This window comes from Eschrichtius robustus, chromosome 12, assembly GCF_028021215.1.
Source record: "Eschrichtius robustus isolate mEscRob2 chromosome 12, mEscRob2.pri, whole genome shotgun sequence".
NCBI classification, from domain to species: Eukaryota; Metazoa; Chordata; class Mammalia; order Artiodactyla; family Eschrichtiidae; genus Eschrichtius; species Eschrichtius robustus.
Genome location: NC_090835.1, coordinates 98,252,254 through 98,272,889, shown reverse-complemented (window position 1 = coordinate 98,272,889; position 20,636 = coordinate 98,252,254). Strand labels below are relative to the sequence as shown.

General features: G+C 36.5%; 1 protein-coding gene across 1 annotated transcript in view; it reads right to left on the bottom strand.

The window, feature by feature from the left end:
• The window catches only part of RANBP9 (RAN binding protein 9), an 88,232-nt gene that overhangs the window by 4,397 nt on the left and 63,199 nt on the right, over positions 1-20,636 (bottom strand). Inside the window, exons 6-12 of the mRNA XM_068557116.1 lie at positions 18,292-18,476; positions 15,658-15,770; positions 14,218-14,326; positions 12,485-12,675; positions 11,183-11,327; positions 7,804-7,925; positions 5,972-6,123 (exon numbers count right to left, since the gene is read on the bottom strand). Coding sequence (XP_068413217.1) covers positions 5,972-6,123; positions 7,804-7,925; positions 11,183-11,327; positions 12,485-12,675; positions 14,218-14,326; positions 15,658-15,770; positions 18,292-18,476 — 1,017 coding nt within the window. The remainder of the gene's footprint in view (positions 1-5,971; positions 6,124-7,803; positions 7,926-11,182; positions 11,328-12,484; positions 12,676-14,217; positions 14,327-15,657; positions 15,771-18,291; positions 18,477-20,636) is intronic.

Here is a 20,636-nt window from a genome sequence, read left to right as displayed (position 1 = left end):
ATGGCTTTAAGGCCCTAGACTAACACAAGCCCATTTACCCCTGTGACTAGGAGGCTATATATTTTTTAATAACTAGATTATGCAGCAAAGCCTAATTTGTTTTCATTTTTCTTGTAAGCAGCCATTTTCATCATCTACCCCTTATCCCTACAACACATGCAGAACAGAAATAAAAAATGGAAAAAACTTAATTCCTGTGGAACGGGCTATATTACTGGTTAAAGTAAAGAGAAAGAGAAAACATTCGGATGCTTTACAATTGATGACCACTAATATGAATCTGACATTAAAAGGTTAGGACCAGCCCATGTATTTTTTTAAACAGATGTGGGAACTGGGCATATCTCACTGGATGTCATCTTCTCTAACTCAGTAATCACCAAAATAAAATTAAACTGGCTCCCCTTCAGGAACATTCAGTAGTTCCAACCATCCTCAAGCCGCCCCTCCTGAAGTAACTGACACACAGTCTTCTTTTCAGACGATGGCTCTGTCTTCCTGTCATCTTTCTGTGGGGAGCACATAACTACAGTGGTTTCAGACACTGGCTTCAAGTTAAGCTGCATCACCAGAGTGGCCTTGGGCAAGAACAACCTTCCTAAGTATCAGTTTCATCACTTGTATAATGGGGATTATAAGAGGTCCTATTTCACAGTTTATGAGGACTAACTGAGCTGAACAAAATTAGTAATGTCAGCTCACTCTAATCTTTCAGTGAAGGATAAATTATTGTTTTGCCAAAAGTCAATGCCCTAATCCAGAGTAACAGTATGATACAGATATAGATACAGTTAGACACAGGACACCTTCCCAGTTCAGATGGCATACATGGAGAAGTGCTGAGGAAACCAAATCAGTGAATTCAGTAGCGTTAACACTCAAAATGTTGGTCACTGAAAGGTGGAAGACTGAAATTCCTAAAGAATACCGTCTCCCACGTGAAGCTGCTTCGGCACCCCTCTAGTAATCTTATTAGTGGGGGTAAGGCTTCCTGGTCAAGCCTGTTCTTGCCCTTGCTCATCTGAATTGGCCTCTACGTTGTGACGACTGGAGAACAACCGCCCATAAAGCAGAGCTGTGCGGCCTGAGGCTACAGACAGGGATACACGTGGCACCTCCACTGTCCTACACTGCTGAGTATCTCATTCACATTAGACTTCCTGCCACAGTTATTAATGAAAGTTCTTTGAAGAACTTATACTATTTTGAACCCCCTGCAGCTACTCACAGGTGCTAGTAGATACAAGGAGAAAAAAAAAAAAAAGCTTCATATACCTGCTGATTGCAAGACCTGCTTCTTAACAGTATTTAAGATATTTTATGCATCTCACAAAGCTACTAGATTCTATTTCTGGTTCCCCCCAATCCAAATTCATTGATGGAGAAAGATTAATATCTGATATCCTGTGAAGCTAACTCTAATCAATCACATTATTTCTAAAGACTGAGCTTTGCTCAAGACTTAATTCACCCCACAACCATCTAATGAGGTACCATCCCTATAGAGCAGATAAATTTTAAAAGACAGACTAAAGAATCTGTCCAAGGAATAACTGCTACATAAAATTTTAAGCACAAAACTATCCTCTTGCGTCTACATCCTGACATGCTACCAAAAAGGTGAAATGTTGCAGTCCCAAAAGTCAAATCAAGACCATTCTGTCAAATACACCTTCTAGCATTTAAAACAAAGTTCACAGAAAAAGATAATGATGGTAGTAATTTACTGTGCACTAATATTGTGTGAGGCAATATTTCAAGCGCTAATGTGTATCATCTCATTTAATCCTCACAATAACCTTTGGAGGTGGTTACTACTATGCCCATCTTAGACGCAAACTGAGGCAGTGAGAGATTACCACCACACAGCTAGTACTGTACTTCTTTTAGTAAGATACAGTTTCTTTCTTTTAATTACCAATCTAAATATTAAGAGGAAAAAAGTCTAAAATTTTGCCCCCATATTTTCAGTATAGCTGAACAAATATTTATTGGACACAGACGTGGACCACCAGGACCTCATCACTGTTTTGAGGACTCACACAGTCCTATGGGGAAGGCAGACATGTAAATGATGTACCGTGTATTGCTTATTAACAGAGTGTATTGTGTCACAAGAAGCAATCACAGAAATAGGCTCAAGCTACGTGGAAACTGAGGCTGGAAAGGAGAAAAGGCATGGTTGGAACCATGGGTAAGGGCTTAGATCCTAAAACACCCTAAAAATCGCACTAAAAAGCTTCCATTTGTTCCAATAAGGCAACAGAGTTTTACATAACGGAGTGATATGGATTAGACTTGATTTTAGATGGATCACACAACAACACTATGAAGCACAGCTTGCAAGTAGAGCGAAGCTTTAAGCAAGAAAACTAAAAAAACGCTTAAAAAAAAAAAAACCGGTTTACACGATCAAGTTCCCAGGAGTAAATATCTAGAACTTGGTCTTTCTTTACAAGGGGAATGAAATCAGCAAAGCAACCTTAATGTTTTAAATTCTGCTGTAAGACTAATTGGTGAGAGTAACCAAAGAAATGCAAATAAGCAATTTTGAGATAATGTTAATAAACCCACTAAAGTAGAATTAAGGTACTAGTGCCACCGGCACATCCCTTTATTACTGCTGATAAATTGGTAGACGTTTCTGGAAAGCAACACAGCAACACGTAGCAAGAGCCACAATAATTGTATCCTTTGACTCAATAATTCTATTTCTGGGACTTTATTCCAGTGGAATAATTTTAAGGAAGAAACAAAGATACATGTATAAAGGTGTTCACTAAAGCATTTTTTAAAAGGCAAATAGAAAATCTAAAAATAGAGCAATGAAAAAAAAAAAAAAAATAAATAAATAAATAAATAAAAGTAGAGCAATGCTTAAATAAACTGATATAGCAACACACTAGAATATCATGTAGCCATTTAAAAATAATTGTCAATAATGTATAGAAACTGGAAATACATTTTTTATGATAATGAGAACAATACAAATAGGATAACTACAATTACCAATCAGATAAAATATATGCCCATGCGATTTAAGGCACAAAACTGAAAATACCTGTTAAATATCATGGCATTATGGGTTACTTTTTATTTTAGAAAAAACATTACCTCAGTGGGAATAATTTCTGAGGAAATGTGACATTTAGGTAGGATTCTCAAACTGTACTTACACTTGGCTTAAAATCTGTAGCAGTTTCTACACAGGGCGTGTCTAGAGTTACTGGATTAAGAGCTACCTGCAGCTGGGGCTGCTCGTTCTAACCTGACTCTCCCAGTCCTCCAGCAGGTGCCCTGCTGCTCTGCGCAAGTGCAGTAAACAGCTGTTGAACAATTCAGGTAGCTCTCCTGGGAGCCACTGGCAGACTCAGGCAGGTAAGCAACAAACACAAAGACAACAGGAAAACAGGAAAGGAAGACCGAGAAAGTCAGAAAAAGGTCAAGAGAACCACGGCTGCAGCAGGACCCCCAGCCCGTGTTGAGCACAGGTGGGCTACCCCGAGGTCTGCAGTGCGCGTGCTACTCCACGACTGAGGGGAAGCAAAACACGCGTGTACCTTATGGCAACTTCGCTAAGTCTCACGCCGGCCTTAACCAAATCCTGTCTCTCTACACGTGTATGCATGCTTCAGAAGTCTGTGCAAATTCAAACAAAACTAAAGATAAAAAAACCCCTTTCAACCACCCATGACCTGAAGTGAAGAAGAAAAGAAAACAGTAATTTCTAAACCTTCTCAACCAGGGCAAAAAAAAAAGTTCTCTTTGTGTTACCCTCAAATCCTCCAGCGTTGTTCTTTAGGTACTTAGAAGCCGGATCCGCCACCCATCTTATCTCTTACCTGGATCAAGATACGTTTGGGGAATGGGAGAGAAGCAGCTCAGAGTGTTAAGACAATCTCTTGAAGTAGTTGGCATTTGCTTAGAAGTCAGAGGGACCAACTCAAAGCCATCCACATTCTTTAGATGATGAATTACATCTTCACTTAATTCAATATATAATCAAGGAATATCTTTGAGGATATATAATCAAGGAATATATAATCAAGGAATATCTTTAAATATATAATCAAGGAATATCTTTGGCCATGTAATGCCATTTCCTGTGCTTCATGCAAATTAGAATCAAAGAATAAGCCATGGAGTGGAATGTTAAATTTTCAAAGGGGCTACATAAAATCATACTCCATTAGCATAAAGTATTAACAAGAAAACAGAGTCAGATGACCTGGTGTAAAAAAGCCTATGAATTCTTTTTTAAAAACATTTCATATCCCCAAATATCTCCTAAAACATCAGTTCTCAAAGCATGATCCAGGGACAACTGGGTCAAAGACCCTTTCAGGGTCTCTTGTGAGGGCAAAACTATTTTCATAATAATACTAAGATATTTACTTGCTCTTTTCTCACTCTCATTCTTTCAAAACTATACAGTGGGGTTTTCCAGAGGCTACGTGTGTGTGATATCACAACAGACTGAATACAGAAAGTAGGTATGAGAATCCAGCTTATCATTTATTAAACCTAGCATTAAAGAGATTTACAAAAATGTAAAGCAGGGCCACTCTTCTCATTATGTTTGTTTGTTTATTTTAGGAAGATAAAATAACACTTTTATGAAAAATATCAATGACATTATTTTAAAATGAATTTTTAGTATTAATTTCTAGTAGAGTAAAATCAATATAACTTATACAAACAAGAGCCCTTTGGGAATCTTTAATAGTTTTTGAAGTGTTTAGATACCAAAAAGGTTGAGAACCACTGCCCTAAAACAACCCCAGTACCTAGCAAAGAAGTTTCCCAAAGGGATAGCTTTGGATACGTGAAATAATAATAAAGCCTGAGAAGTTTCTTAGCACTGCTGATATCAGAAAAGATTCTCAAAGTTGTATAATAATGAAAATTCCCAGTCTGGAAAAATCCAGTTATGCATGCCTTTTTATCTGGAGGTGTATACAGGTGGCTTGTTAACCCATCCTAGACTAGACAGGTGCTCTACTGAGGCTACAGCGCATGTAGCTGGGATGGGTTTTTTTTTTCTTTTTTTGGGACGGATTTTATGCCATATTTAGCACTAATACGTGTTGCTCGCTGGCCCTCTCTCTGTTTAGGTCAGGAAGGGATGGCAGGAGTCTTGAGTCTCGCCCTCTCCTATACCCAAGCATCAGTGTCAAGGCCCCTACATGCATCTCCCCTTCGTTTTTTGGGCTTATTTCAAAACATTCAGGAGAAAATATTTGTAACAAACCAACTTTGAGCCCAACCTCATGCAGGACAAACAAAACAGAACAAAAAACCACAATGGCTAGGTTCATGTTTCACAGGTGTACAGGGCTGGTGGGACTTCTATGAACATGAAAAAAATCTCATCTCTACCACTAACTGCAATGCTGACTTAAGGCAGGCAAAACTCCATCTTTAACTGCTACACAGAACTGTGGCTAACTTAATGAACTGTTTCCATTTTCTCCATCTCACTATATCCAGTGCAGGCATCAATCCAGAAGAGATCTGAAGACGTGTTTTATCTCTTCTGTGAAAGATGACCCAACCCTTCACCAATCTCAAAATAAAAGCCACACATTCAATTTGCTGCAACCCTGAACAATCTCTACTAAAGTAAAAATATCTCAAATTTATAGTTTTATCAGCACACTCACATTTCTCCTAATAACTCTGCCAATTTTATAGCCAAGAAAACTAAGAAAGCAAGTTGACAAGGGGCACACAACACTGGTAAGTGGCAGAACTGAGATTTAATCTGTATGTTTCACAGAAGTCCAGCGCTCTTTCCAGCAGAGCAGGGCTGCCAAACCCGGCCACGCGTTCTCACTCTCGGCCGGGCAGGACGCCGGGGAGGAGCGCGCGTCCAAGTTTCCCAACAAGAGTTCCAGTGTTGCTCAATGTACAAAACTACATTTTCGTTCCTTTGACACATTTATAAGTTTTCAAGGGAAAACAATTTTACCTTCAGCATTTTTTTATTTGCTGTGTTCTTGCCACACTCTCTCCTCAGCTGCTCACTCATCGCTTGTAGCTCTCTTCCGAAGTGAATCATTCTTTCTATGGCGGCTTGACTTCCTCCACACAGCTGGCGTCTTAACTGGCTTGAATCAACTTCTGTAAGCAAAACAAACAGGTACTTTACTACCTTACATCTGGAGTACAATGGAGAAATGAACATAAACGGCTTACAACATTTTGGACGTTTCATTTAGTAACTACTTCCTAATATTTTACCTAAATATGCAGATTTTTAATTTAATGTGGACCTTTGTAGCTAAAAGGTATACTTTATCTAGGCCTCAAGAGTCTAGGATCCAATACCCAGCTTGCAGTTGAAAGTCAGGTGACAACCTTTCAGTGTTAGGATGTACATATGTCTCAGGGAAAATTTTATGAAAGGTTAATAAGCACGATTTTCTAAAACTACAGCAACATGAAAAAAAGGAAGAAAGAAAAAAGTAATGCTTCTCAGGCTACTTTAACTGACAAAGAACAGAGATAGAAGGTAAGAAAGACTAAATGACTCCAGTAAAAACACAGAAGACACCACATACTAATCAAAAGGGTTAATTATACTACTTCTAGAAAAATACTACTTTTAGGAAAAAATTTTACAGTGTATATACACCTTGACTGACAATAATCACTGATCAATAACAAACAGTATAAGTCACTAATAACAACAACATTATAAATCACTAATGACGATGATAATAGTTAATGTTTACGAAGCACTTACTTTGTGCTATTAGCTTTTCACAGATCAGCTATGAGGCAGTTATTATTATACCCATTTTACAGATGAAGAAACTGAGGCAAAGAGCTCCTAAGTAATTTGTCCAAGGTTACACAGCTAGTAGTAAGTGGCAGTTGCAGAATTCAAATCCAGGTGATCCGGCTCTAGAACTCCTGCTCTTAATCACTACGCTCAAATTACTCTTGGAATGTTGAGGTTGCTTGCTGATATCTGATAGAGTGAAGCTAGGCTGCCTTTTCAATCATACTCCTTGCTTGAAAGAGTGAATTATGCATTGGAACACACAATCCTCAACAACAAGGTGGTTGTGTAATATAAGTTTGCATTTATAAAGTAGTTTCTAACAATTTGAATAAATACCTTTTAATCTCAAAATACTAAGAAATCTAATGTTCTGACAAATAAGAATTTATAAGCTTCAATAATTTTCACTCTCCAATTGACGGGAAAGTTTGCTGATGGTTTAACTTTTTGGTACAATTTACTACACAAGTTGTCAACAAAGTAAAATTATGCATGCTAATATATCTGTCAGCCACATAGTTCTGAGGGGGGAGGAGCCAAGGGGGTGTCAAATGTAGGCACCTACTATCTGCCAGGCACTGGGCTATGCACAGTCACATATATTCACATTAAATGAATTTAAGAAAGTTTGATTAGAACTTATAAAATCATCTCTACCCATTTGGGCTTTATTGGCTATACTGAAATAGGTATAAAAACTTTTCATATCTCCAACCTTAGCTATCCTAAAGGATATTTAACACTAATAAGTTAGTACTCCTACATTAATGAAAGCACTACAGTTGTGCAGAAACAGTTCAGCAGAGAAGATACCAAAAAATTAAACTCTACTCTCTCTAGCAACCCACTCTCACAAGAAATTTTACGAGAAGTAACGCGTATCACTATAAAATCCAATGGCTCATACATCTTTAAATTTGATTTATGCTCATCAGCTGTGAATCAGTACAAGTAAAAACATAACCTTGTAGTCATCATTTTTTATTAAAAATGTAAGAAATATCACTGCAGACCCATTTCGGTGTCACAATCTTCCATTTCGTGGTCATGTTTAGAGCTACCATTTAGGAAACCATTGGATGAAGTTTCTCCAACTCCATTGGAGTAGTGATCTGTTTCCATGTCTACATCATTACTGAAAATGAAAAAAACAAACCTAATTTTAGAAATAGCATACTTGCAGCTTAGTTTAAAATAAATTACTACTCAACTACAGAGCCTACTTATAAACTGACTTCATAAGGCAATAGCAATCTGGAAAAAAGGTATTTAGTTACATCTTGAATGTATTCAAAGCCAAATCTGTAGCTGACCTTTAACAAATCTGTACTCCTGGAGATAAGGGAGGAAAAAAAGTACATGTACTAAAATGTAGTGGTTTTATGACTTCCGATCAATATGGAGAAATCATTTTTCAGCACATATTTCCCACTATTTTTCAAACTCAGATCTGCTCTCCATTCTTTGTTAATCAACTCCTGCCCCAGAATCCCTGACCCTCACCCAAGCATTCACTTGCAGCGTGTAAGGGAAACCCTCCCTCTCAAACTACTCCTGGAACCCACCTCTCTTCGCCTCTTTCCCCGCGCTCATACTCGAGTCGCTTCTAGACTATTTTTTTCATTAACGGCCTTGATGTTTTGGCATTTGTCCTCACTACTCAAAAATATACTCTTTCTCAAAGGCAAATAATAACCTGAAAAACTACTCAGTCTCATCCCTTCATACCTTCCCAGCACCCAACACTATTTTTCTCTCACAGGCTTTCTTATTGGCTGAAGATTCTAAAATATTGCTGAATCTTAATTTTTAAAATGCTGTTCTGGAGATACTTAGGGCATTTCCAATTCTCACCTACGTCACGTTGACTGAACGAATAGCATGTGCCGACAGTTCTACAGGGCCATGCTGAACTCGTCAATATTTGCCCTTCAGGTCCTTCCACACCCCAAGCAACAATATCTAACCATCCAAATTTCTCCTATGAAGATCTAGGTTATGATTATACAGCTCAGAAGGAAACGCTTGATGAAAATTTAGAAAATATTTAAATAAAAATGATCTTTTCTCATTAAAAAGGCAATGTCTGTAGAAAAAAAAAAAAAACATCAAATGCAGATAAGCAAAAAGCACCTTATGCATAACGCTAGCAAAGGTAACCAATGGTTAGCTTGGGCGCGTGGGCACGCGTGGGTGCATGCATACTTCTATCAGTAGCACCTATCAGGGTAAAAAGGCACACAGAGATCTAGGAAGAAGAGGGCAGTGGCCCCAGGACATTTTTGTCAGTCAGAAAGCTTGTTTGGTATCTTGATGAAATTTGAGAATTGATAAGAAAAATCAAACTTTAAAAATAACGTTTAAGGGAAATCCTGAAGATCGTAGCTTTTAGTGATCTTATTAATATACTAAAGTGCATTTTTCATAATCCAATATAATATTTGAGAGGGATACTTTCATTCAACACACATTTAAGAGCCTCTGGGCCATCCTCTGTGTTAGGTGCTAAGGATATAATGAAACAGCCCCTGCCCTCCAGGAGCCAACAGCCTAGAAAAAGCTAATAAAGTTATTATAGTACAGAGAATCAGTACTGTGATGAAAGTTCATCACAAGGAGTGACACAACATTTGGCGGGGATATAAATCAAGGAAAACATCCTGGAAGAGGAAACATCTGAAGTTGAGTTTTACAGCTTGAATAGAAGTTGGGATGGAGGAGAAGAAGGAGAGCAGGGAGAAGAGCATTTCTGATGGGGGAGTATAATGGAGAAAGCACAAGTCTAGAAGTCAGACATCCTGGGAAGCAGTCGCAGTTCTGCAGCTTACTAGTTACTAATTATTGACCTTAAAAAAAAAAAGTCATTTACTTCTCTGGTACTCAGCTCTACATCTGTAAAATGGTTTTCACAGTTAATACCATCTTTGCCTACTTCACAATACCGCTGGTAAGGAAAGCCATTACCAACTAGAAAATAACTTACTGCTTAACAGTTTAAGGCAGTTTAGAAGCTTACTTTCTTCTATACTGCACACAAAAGAGGATGCCGTGTCATCAGCCCCTTCCGTTACGCTTGCTTCCCTCGACTCAGGTAGTAACAGGTCTCTTTAGCAACTTCCTGCCATGAGGATAGTATTTAAGAGAAAAACTCATGAAGAAACTGCAATCCTACCCTCAAACTATGGTAGAACCCTCTAACAATGATAAAGTACTAATATACTATAAAGTACAATGATGTACTAAAGGCTTAATCTTTTAAATTTCCATACAAAAATTTCACTACACTATTCTAATCTCATATTTTCTAGTTATGTCATCTCTACTGACTACCCTGACCTCCTCAGCAAGACAGTCCGTTTTCCTACTGTTCTTCTCATACCATTTTTGTGGACTTCATTATCACCTGTACCACACAATACCATTACTTCAGTACATTTTTATCATTTGTGACAGATAACCTGGAAATTCTGATTAATCTCCAAATTTGTGAAAACAGATTTTTACACATACTTCTTTCTCCAGAGTCATATTTCCATTAAGAGTCACGGTAAACATTAGGTTCTCTCTCCTTCAATGGGAGAATTTTGCACTGATAAACATTCCCCCAAAACGCAGTGTGACCAATCAATTCATGTTCTAAGACCAAACCAACATCAAATTGATAAAATCCATAAGAACTTGCTGTCACACACTAGCATTCAATTCAAATGAAACCTTTCGGTTTCATGAATAGTAAACCTGAGTATGTCATAGTATGCTGACAGAGACTTCTCTCAAAGCTCTTCAAGTGGAGACCATGGCTAGCAGTGTCTGACATCCAACAGGTTCTCAATACTCTCCTCGCACTGTATGTTTTTACTAAATGACTTAACCAGCTGTTATACGCAAGCTACTTAAATTAAAGACAGGTTCTCATCAAATATTTTTTTGTAAAGTTAGTTATTTGGAACTCAGGAAACACTTCACACACACCAAAAAACTCACACACAAAGAAAAAAAATAGTTGTAACTGTATCATATGTTAACTGCAGAGGTTAAATATACTATTGTGACTTCACTTGGAAACATAACAAGTGGCATGTACGTAACCACCTGTACGGGTCTGCGGTGGCAGGAAGATGAAATGCAGAACCCTGGATGTGTCCCTATCACCCCACTAGAGGGAAGAGTGACGTAGAGGAAGGGGAAGGAACAGAAGGAGAAGCCTCCATGAACACTAGGAGAACAGAAAGCTTTGGGGAACTTACTCCCCACCCTTTTAACCTCTGGGGGCTTGGGAACTCTCAGACCCCCACTATGGACCATCTAACTCAATTTCTCCGTATTATTAAAAATGATGACACCTATAATTAAGGTTGCTTATAGTAACACAAAAGCTAGGGATATCATTACCTGGTGAAGTTATTAACTTGCTGTGACCTTGACATGTTTATACTGTTCAGTTCTGGTACGTTCAAACTGGACGACTGGTGTTTACTATGGCAATACGACTGATGTGCTTTATTTGATATTACACCATTACTACAACTTTCAAAACCTGGGAAAAAAGAAAAAGAAACTTTATAAAAATAGAAACAAACACATAAGGTTGTAACAGATGTACCATATTCTGATCATGTATTTAAGACTTTTATAATGCAGGAAAGTCAATGGACTACTTAAATAGAAAACAAATGGATAACTTCTTTGAAAGAACATAAGGATACTTAATTGTGAGCTGTCATCTCCTCCTATATTTATTGAAGGCTTAATTATGGGTCTCATTTAATCCTCACAACCCCCCAGCCCCCGCCCATGAAGCCCAGAGTTATCATAACCCCATTTTACATATGAATACACCGAGGCTAAGAATCTGTCCAAGCCTGACGTGACACGTGGTGTCAGAGGGGTGGTGACTAAGGACACAAACACGAGGATCACGCACACTGTGCAGGATGGTGATGTAAACAGGCTGAGAGGCAGCAACGTAGAAAGGTATATGTTGAGTGAGAAAAAGCAAAGGTGTTGCTCTACTCTTTGAAAGGACAGGAAACAGTATTTGACTTCTGCTTTAGAACGTTAAATGTACAGAGGAAAGATAATACCTTAGGAAAAACAGAATTAAAGAGACAAGCAAAGAAAAAAGACTGAGAAGGATCAGAAATAAACCTGCAGAAGTGATGTCATAAAAGCCAAGAAAGGAGAGAATTTTAATTAAGAGAACACCAAAGGCCTTGGTGAGTCCAGAAAAGGATAGGAGGAAATGAACAGACAGAGCTGACTCTTGCCGGCAGCTTGGCTGGGAAAGAATGAGCGAGAGGCATTGGGTAGCTGGGTGTGGTGATCGGTGGCTTCAGACAGCACAGCCATGTCAGCGCCTTTACAGTTATCCTTTCCTAACACACACAATTACCTTCTCATCACCGAACATCTCTGATTTAACTTCTAGAGACAACCTGAACGCCGCCCTTCATTTCCGGAGATCCGTTAATCACCTGTTCTTAGAGACAGCCCGTCTCCAAGTCGCTTCCTGGTACTAAGAACACATGAATCTGACCCACCCACAATTCTTCCTCCAGAACATCTTGAGATCAAGTATACAGATGTGCCAAACGCCTAGCAGAAATGTCTAGATTTTTAAAAAAATTTTATTTTGGTTCAAAACCACGAAGAAGGATAAAAATTTTAAGATAATGTCGTAAGACTGAACCTCACCAGAAAAATGTGCAGCACTTCCTTTGCCTGATGCTAAACTGTGGACACTCATTCCGTGGCTGGGGCTCATACTTGGACTACTAAAAGGTCGAGGACTCACAGGGTAACTGTCTTGAGATTTTGGACTTCGGCCTCCCAAACATCGTACTTCGCTATCTGTACCATTCACCATTTCTATAAACTGACGCACTCTAAAAAGAGAAAAGAAAAATTTACTTACATGATCTTCAAATTACTGTTTGTTTATTTAATAGCAACAGATTTCTGAAAGGAAATATTTTAAGAACTTGTATTTATCAGTAAATGTGGCCTTTAGATAGTATGCTAAAAATACTAAACATGGTTCCATATACTGTACTGCTTAGAATTCAAAATTTTCCAGAAAAATGAGAGTATAATGCAAAAGACATTGTATCGCCTTTAATCAAGATTTACTAAGAAAATGAAAATCTATCTGTAGCTATAATAAACAAACCAAAATGGACCTCATTTTTTTTAGCTAAAATAATCAAAATAATATTTGCACTTGGAAGCAAACCAAATAGTACATAAGAACATCATGTACTTTTTTTTTAAAACATCTTTATTGGAGTATAATTGCTTTACAAACATGTACTTTTATATACATATCTACCTACATACAAAATAAGAGCCTAAGTCCCCAAGTTTCCTCATTCCTCTTAACCAAAACAGGCCACATTTAAACTTTGATTCTAAAGCAAGACAATTTTGACACTGGGCTTAGAATTTCTGGTGCTTAAAGAGTTTAAATCTTAAACCTAATAACACCTGAATTTTAAAATAACGAAGATTCATACGACCAATTAAAAAATGCCAAATTAGGATGGCTATTATTTATGAAAAAAAAACAAAAACAAAGAAACAGAAAATAACAAGTGTTTGTGAGGATGCGGAGAAACGGAACTCCTGTACGCTGTTGGTGGAAATGTAAAATAGTGCAGGGCTATGGAACTGTGAGGACTAATTTTCAAAAAATTAAACACAAAGTTATCATATGGTCAACAATTCCCCTTCTGAGTGTATACGCAAAAGAACTGAAAGCAGGGACTCTAACATATATTTGTACACCCGTTATGCTAAGTGAGACAAGGCAGTTACCAAGGACAAATATTTTATGATTCCATTTATATGAGGTATTTAGAGCAGTCAAATTCAAATTTATAGAGACAGAAAGTAGAACGGTGGTTGCCAGGAGCTGTGGGGAGAGAGAGAAATGGGGAGTCAGTGTTTAATGGGTACTAAGTTTCAGTCTCGGATAATGAAAAAAGTTCTAGAAAGGGATGGTTGGTTATGGTTGAAAAACAATGTGAATGTACCAGAAACAATGTGAATACCAGAAAACTGTACATGTAAAAATGGCAAATTTAATGTATATTTTTGCCACAGTTTTTAAAAATGCCCCAAACTTACTATAAGGTACTATACAGGAGGAAAAATAGACACCCATCTTCTAAGTAAGATTTTCACGTTTTTAAACACAGGGATAGAATGACAGAGAGCAAAACACAAAGTAAAAGATGCCCTCTGCCTACAGTCCTCAACACACAAGCATATTCTATAACCTGTTACTTAAAGGTGCTACATTACAAAGTTATATCCAAATATCTGAAACAAGGTAAAACAAAAATTAAAACTACTAAAGCATGAAAATAATTTTGATTATATATATAATACGCACATGTATAATTAATATAACATTTCATTAAACTCACTTTAATGTGAAAAGGAGATTGGGATTTCTTTCAAGTAAACTTGGGTATAACTGTTGTGTTGTTTCAATGGCTTCTCCCATTCTTCCTGCTAACACCAATTTCTGAATTCCTATTTAGAAAAAGAAAGCAAAAGATAAATTTTTAAAAAAAAGAATAGAAACAGAAACTTAGTGGACCCTCAAAAAAAATTTAGTACAAAATCTTTAAATAAATTATCATGATTACGTTCCACTTCTTTTTCTAACTCAGTTTCTACTTCAACGAAAATTTTCAGACAAATTAAAAAATTAGAAAAACAAGTACTTTAATAAACTACTAAAAAACCCCACAAACTCACATACAAGTAGCATAGGAAAAATACCTGTTAAGCAATACTGATGTACTGAACACTAAAATGAAAAAGATGGGTACGTTATGGCATACATTGTGGTGATGATTTCATGGATATATACTTATCTCCAAACTCAGCCAGGTATATACGCTAAGTATGTACAGTTTTTAACCTGTCAACCATACCTCAATAAAAGTGTTTTTTTAAAAAAAAAAGACCATAGGAAACATTAAAGAAATAATATTCCAAGTGTCTTATCAAATACTATAACCTTTCAAACCCAGTACTAAACGAATGCTAGCCTTTGAGTAAGACCTGAATCCAATAGCTACCCAGTGAGCAGTCCCTGTGGGTTAGATGACGGGGATACGAAGAGTAAGCGGTCGCCTCCTGCTTGCCAGAGCTTACAACGCCGTGAGAAAGACAGGCAAGCGTACGATTAGCTACAACGCAGTGTCATCCGTGCTATCACAGCAGTCTGACCTATAAAACATTTGTTTTCATCCATCGTGATCTCACCCGTAATGTCTTGTTTTTATCCCTATACTTTCATCAAGCCATGCCCTCCCTAATGGCCTAACCGCACCAATCTCAGGGTGGCTACTGTGGACCCACTGTCGTGCTGACCTGCCCTGGGCAGAACAGACTCCACAGCTCTGGCCACAAGCACCAGCACCTAAGCAATAAATACTTAAGATCAATACTACCTTAAATTTAGACAGCAATTTAAATGCAAAGATACTTAAATTTATTTTACACGTTATCTCCACTAACATCTAATCGTGGACTACTTTACCAATTTAAAAAAACACTGTTTAGTAAATGTTTACTTCCTGGAAGCTCAAGAAAATATATTTTATTTTAAGAAAAAAATGGCAAACATTTTTACAAAAATTTCTCCAAAATTGTATCTTTCTACATCCAGAATGCTAGTAAGTGAATTTTTAATGTAATCTTCAAAAATGTCAATAAAAATAAATTTCAGAGGCATAATTTCAAGTTAATATATTTGAAAAAATTTTAATTTAAAAAATAAAATTTCTAAAAATCAATGTAACCAAACCTATAATCTGAAAACAAGTGTTAGCCATGCACCACAGGGTCCTTACTTTGTCTATTCTTAATGGAAGCTAATTCTTCTAGAACGGTCTGGTCTGTAGATCTGGCAAAGGCCTCTGCTGTGGCACAGTACCCATGGTGGACTAAATAAGATGAAACCATTCTTAAAATAAAAAGAAGAAACACACATCTTTTAGTCAAGAGAATACATGCTTCATACTACAATTTATATAAACAAGGTCTACTCTGATATTATAAGACCAACCTATGCCCTTGGAACAATTAAGGCTTTAAGTACCTCAACTTTAAAATAAGTTAAAAAAAAAATCATTTTGTCTTATTCATGTAGTATTTCCAAAAAAGATAACTGCAAATGCTGAGGTGAGACTACTCTCCCTAAAAATAAGTATTACCAGAGAATCAAGGACATTAAATGACTTTGATTCTTGGCACTCCATTATCCCCAGGTCCTTTCCTATTATTTCCCATCCTTATTGAATCGTACTAACCATAATTTCTATTTTACCTTTATCATATGACTTATCCTAGTAAAGTGTTGGCATTTTGTAAAATAAAACAATTTAAAAACAACAGATTAACTCTTTGTGGTCTGTAGTTGAACCATTTTCTTTATCCATCAGTTACATAAAATGGGATCACAAGGTGTGAACACAAAAAATACTAAGGTGAACCCAGAGAGAGAATCTTCCGGAACAAAGTCTATGAGGGTGATAATATTAATCAATGAGGAGTCAGCCTTCTAATCTAAATCAGTTAGTATGGTCGTGCACAGGACATTAATTCCTCAAATATGATTTACATGTAAGTGACACTGCCAAAGATAAAGTTTCTTTTTTTAAAAAGCTACCAAGTGGTGTTGGCATTTACATCTAACCACAAAACGTTAGAAAAACTGTTGACTAAATGATATTAACTCAAATACCTAATCTCTCTCTAAACACCCAACTTTTAAACCTGCCTCCATCCAGCACAACTAAGGGGCCCATGAGAAAACGGTGCGAAGCAGTGGTTCAGGAAAAGGGGACTGAGGTGGCAGAGGGGAGTATCTCTAAGAACAAGATTTTTTTCATTTTATTTCATCTAATTATTCAAATTAATTTAAGAGGGTAGGGGAGAACCTCTTAAAATGGACTTCCCAGGAGGTCATGGTGAGTATCAATTTTGTGAAGCATGGGGTAGGGGAGGGTGCCCTCAACTGAACTCTGGCTCTAGGATTAAGATAAACAATGCTTCCTCTACAACTATCCTGCCATGATGCTCAGTAGTAACCATTTTCAAAGCATTAAGAGATGTGACCCCCCAGAGAGCAGTCTATCCTAGCTCCAACTCTAACTCACGGCAACTATGGGATTCTGAGTCAGTTTCACTATTCTTTCAACTGTGCAGGACAAAATACTAGTGTTGAGGCTCTGATAACAGCTCTAGGGAAAAAGCTTGTTTTCAGAATCATCATCATGTCCAAAATTATCTCCTCCAAAAAATATGCAAAGTTTTATTAGATTTGTAAATTTAAGACTGTTCAAAGCAATTATACAGACATTTAAGATGAACTGTGTCAAGCTGATGGTATCTTTAATTTTCTCAGGTTAGATTACAGTAGGGAGAATGACAATTTAAACTTACTGGTATTTATTTTAAAGTCTACACTATTTCAAGTTCTAAGAGCTACTACTCAGTACTACTGACATTCTTGTGTCATGGCTAGCCTTTCAAGCAAAGGCATAGTCTAAAAAGTTGACAGTCACAGGAGTTACATTTTCCTGTTGACTTCCATATTGAAATTCTACCTTTTCATAAAAAGCTGCCTAAAAAAACAAGTTGAAAATTTTGGGTAAAAATGAGTTGAGATAAGCGGTACTTTTACTGACACCCACTGTCTGCTCTGCTGCTGCCCATCCTCTACCACTGTTACTAGTGGTTCCTAAGTATTTAACCCGCACTGAGGAACCCTAACTCCATACTCGCTGTCCCTTGGTCTTTATTCCCTTTAGCTCCTCTTAAATGTCTAATTATAGAATATACAATAAGTAAATGGAGTTTTAAAAATTCCTTAAGCTGGAGGCTTTTAGTCAGACAAGAAAAAAGGGATCCTAGTAAACAAAAATAGCTGGTATTATTCTTACACAGCAACCCATTCACTGGAAAAATTTAGCCAAATCCTGAAACGTGAAATGTACACATCAAGTCTGTATTCCAGTATGTAAACTACACCACTATTTTGATGCTTATTCTTACTGAGCAATAATTTTTTCTTCATAAGTATTGACATTACTGCTGAACAACATAGCCAAGTTCATGTCCAAATACCACAATGCTGAATTATACAATCTAAATTATCTTTCCGAATTTATCTTTTGCATTGGCACTATTAATAGTTGAATCACGTAACCTACAGAAACCGTTAAATCCTGTTACTAAGGATAGCAAATGCATTAACCTAAGAGATCTACTGTCACTTTATTTCTTCCAGCAAATTAATAAATCAGACTAAAATACAATTTGGTATGTGTGTCACCAAATCAAACATTATTAATACATTAAAATCATTAGGATATATATTAAGAGATTAAAAAGCTTCAATAAATAGTCTTTCATACCAAAAGGATGAGATGTTTTATAAAAAAGGTACTTTGGAAAATGTCAGTTCACATTTCTTCACTTACTTTTGTATCATGGTCTGCCACTCTCCTTCTCGATCTCCAACAGGAAACCGGTCTATCTGTGCCTGTATTTTGGTTCTCCACTCTCGCATGTAATCTTCTATATCAAACACGAAAGGATGTTGCCCAAAATTAGCATCGACGACTTCTCCTGGTGTCTGGAGCCCCACAGTAGGATATAAATTGGGCTGTAAGACAACACATTTTACTAAACATCTATCCCTTTTATGTTAAAAACATATTCATTCTTTCAAATGCTACAGAACTACAAATTTACTTCATGAATATTTTAAAATCTCAACCAAAAACTAGTAGAGGAAGACTAAAGCAAATCATCTAAAATACATTATACGCTGGATGAAAACTATCACTTCCTGTAATCTAATCATCAAAAAAAAATACGCAGAGACCATGTGGCATTATACTTCTCATAAATGAAGACACCATTCTTGCTCTTAAGAATATGTCATATAATAGTTGTAGAGATTCAAGTATAACGCAGGTTTATCCTTTCATGTATGATATAAGCGATGCATTTCTAGAAACTGCACGTGAAAGCTAGTTACTATGAAAGTACATCCTAACTGGGCATGTACTATTTTATAATTCCACTTATCTGTACATCTGGGATGCCTTTATTAAGGGATCATGATAAGAACTTAATTATAAGCAAAACAGTGCCATTAAGAATAGAGATTCTTTACATAAAAATAAAACGCGCATATTTCAAGAAAAGGAAAGGATGGATTTAAATATTCAGATTCATGAAGAAATGCATTTACTCCAAGATATACTCTAAGATTTCGAGGTAAAACAATCAAGTTTAATAGCTTCAAAAATTTTGTACAAAAAATACAGGAGTCTTTCTTTTGGCTCTATCCCTAGTTGTTACATCTAAAGGGAGAATAAGTTATTGAATGTCTACTAAACAGCCAGGTTTAATCATTATAATTATGCTGTTAAATCATTATTATTATTATTTGCATTACAAAGATACAGAAACTGAGAATTATGGGTAAATTAACTTGCTCACAGTTGTTCTACACTATGGCAGAGGTGGGATTAGAACACAGGTTTAACACCAAATCTAAGTTCAATTTTTCTTTCTGTAACTCCAAATCCTACTTCATCTTCAGTCTCTGTATTTATGCCTTATCTCTTTGCTTTAATGGTTATCACAAGTATTTTCAGTACAAAATTAGGTAAAGATTGAGTATAATTCATGTGTACATATAAGGTGCTTAGATAGATTTCACTGCAAAAAGCTAAGAGGGTGTTTTTAAAATCAGCTGACCAACCAAGCAACCAAAATCACAAACAGAAGGAGTACTGTGTCAAAATATTGAGAAATATACTCACACTGGATTAGGGAAATAAATGGTAACACAATGCACACAAAGGTACTGAACAAATGTACTGATTCTTAACAATCAACAAAACTTGCAAGTTAACACAATTTTAAGCCGAAGACAAGTGAGATACTTATTACAACCTTCTCATTTGACCAATGAGAAAACTGAGACCTAAAGAGCTTAAGGGGTGTCTCCAAAAGCACACAGCTTGTTAATGACACACATAAAGGAAAAAACTCATGGCTCTCTACTCGTAGCACAGTATTCTTTTCATGAAAACCCATTATAAAATTGTGACATACTTTAAAACAAAAATATATAAAGCCAAAGACTACCTATGTCAAGAAAACTAGACTTTGTAGAAAACAATCTGCCACACATATAAGGATCAATGTTCCAAATATTAAAAAATATTCTCACAATATAGGAGGACAAAGATTACTAGTTCAAAAAAATTTAATTGGCAATAGATAGGCAATTTGAAGAAATATAAGATGATAAAAATATGAAGAGACATACTGAACTTTTTAAAATGCATATTAAAATAAACAGATATTTTTGCACATCAGATTAAGATTTTAAAGACTGAGAATACCCAGTGCTGATGAACGTTGGGAAAATAAGCCCTCTCATCCACTGTACACACCAATGTGAACCCATATAACCTTTTAAGACAGAAATTCAGCAAAATCTATTAAAACTGACAAGGCGATTTCACTTGTAAGAAATTAATCCCACAGAAAAACAAACATGTGCAAAGATATATGTCCCACAGCATGATTTGTAATAGCAAATAAAAAATTAAAAAGCATGTCTATTCACAGGTGGTATTATATACCACAATCATTGAAGCTCAGACTCCACTAACTACAAGATTTACCATTATTTTATGTCTAAGCAAAAACACTGCCCATTAAACTCTGACAGGCCATGGATTCTAAGATGTACCCCATATCATAAATGTTAAAATATGCAAAAATGTACATCTTCAAATTG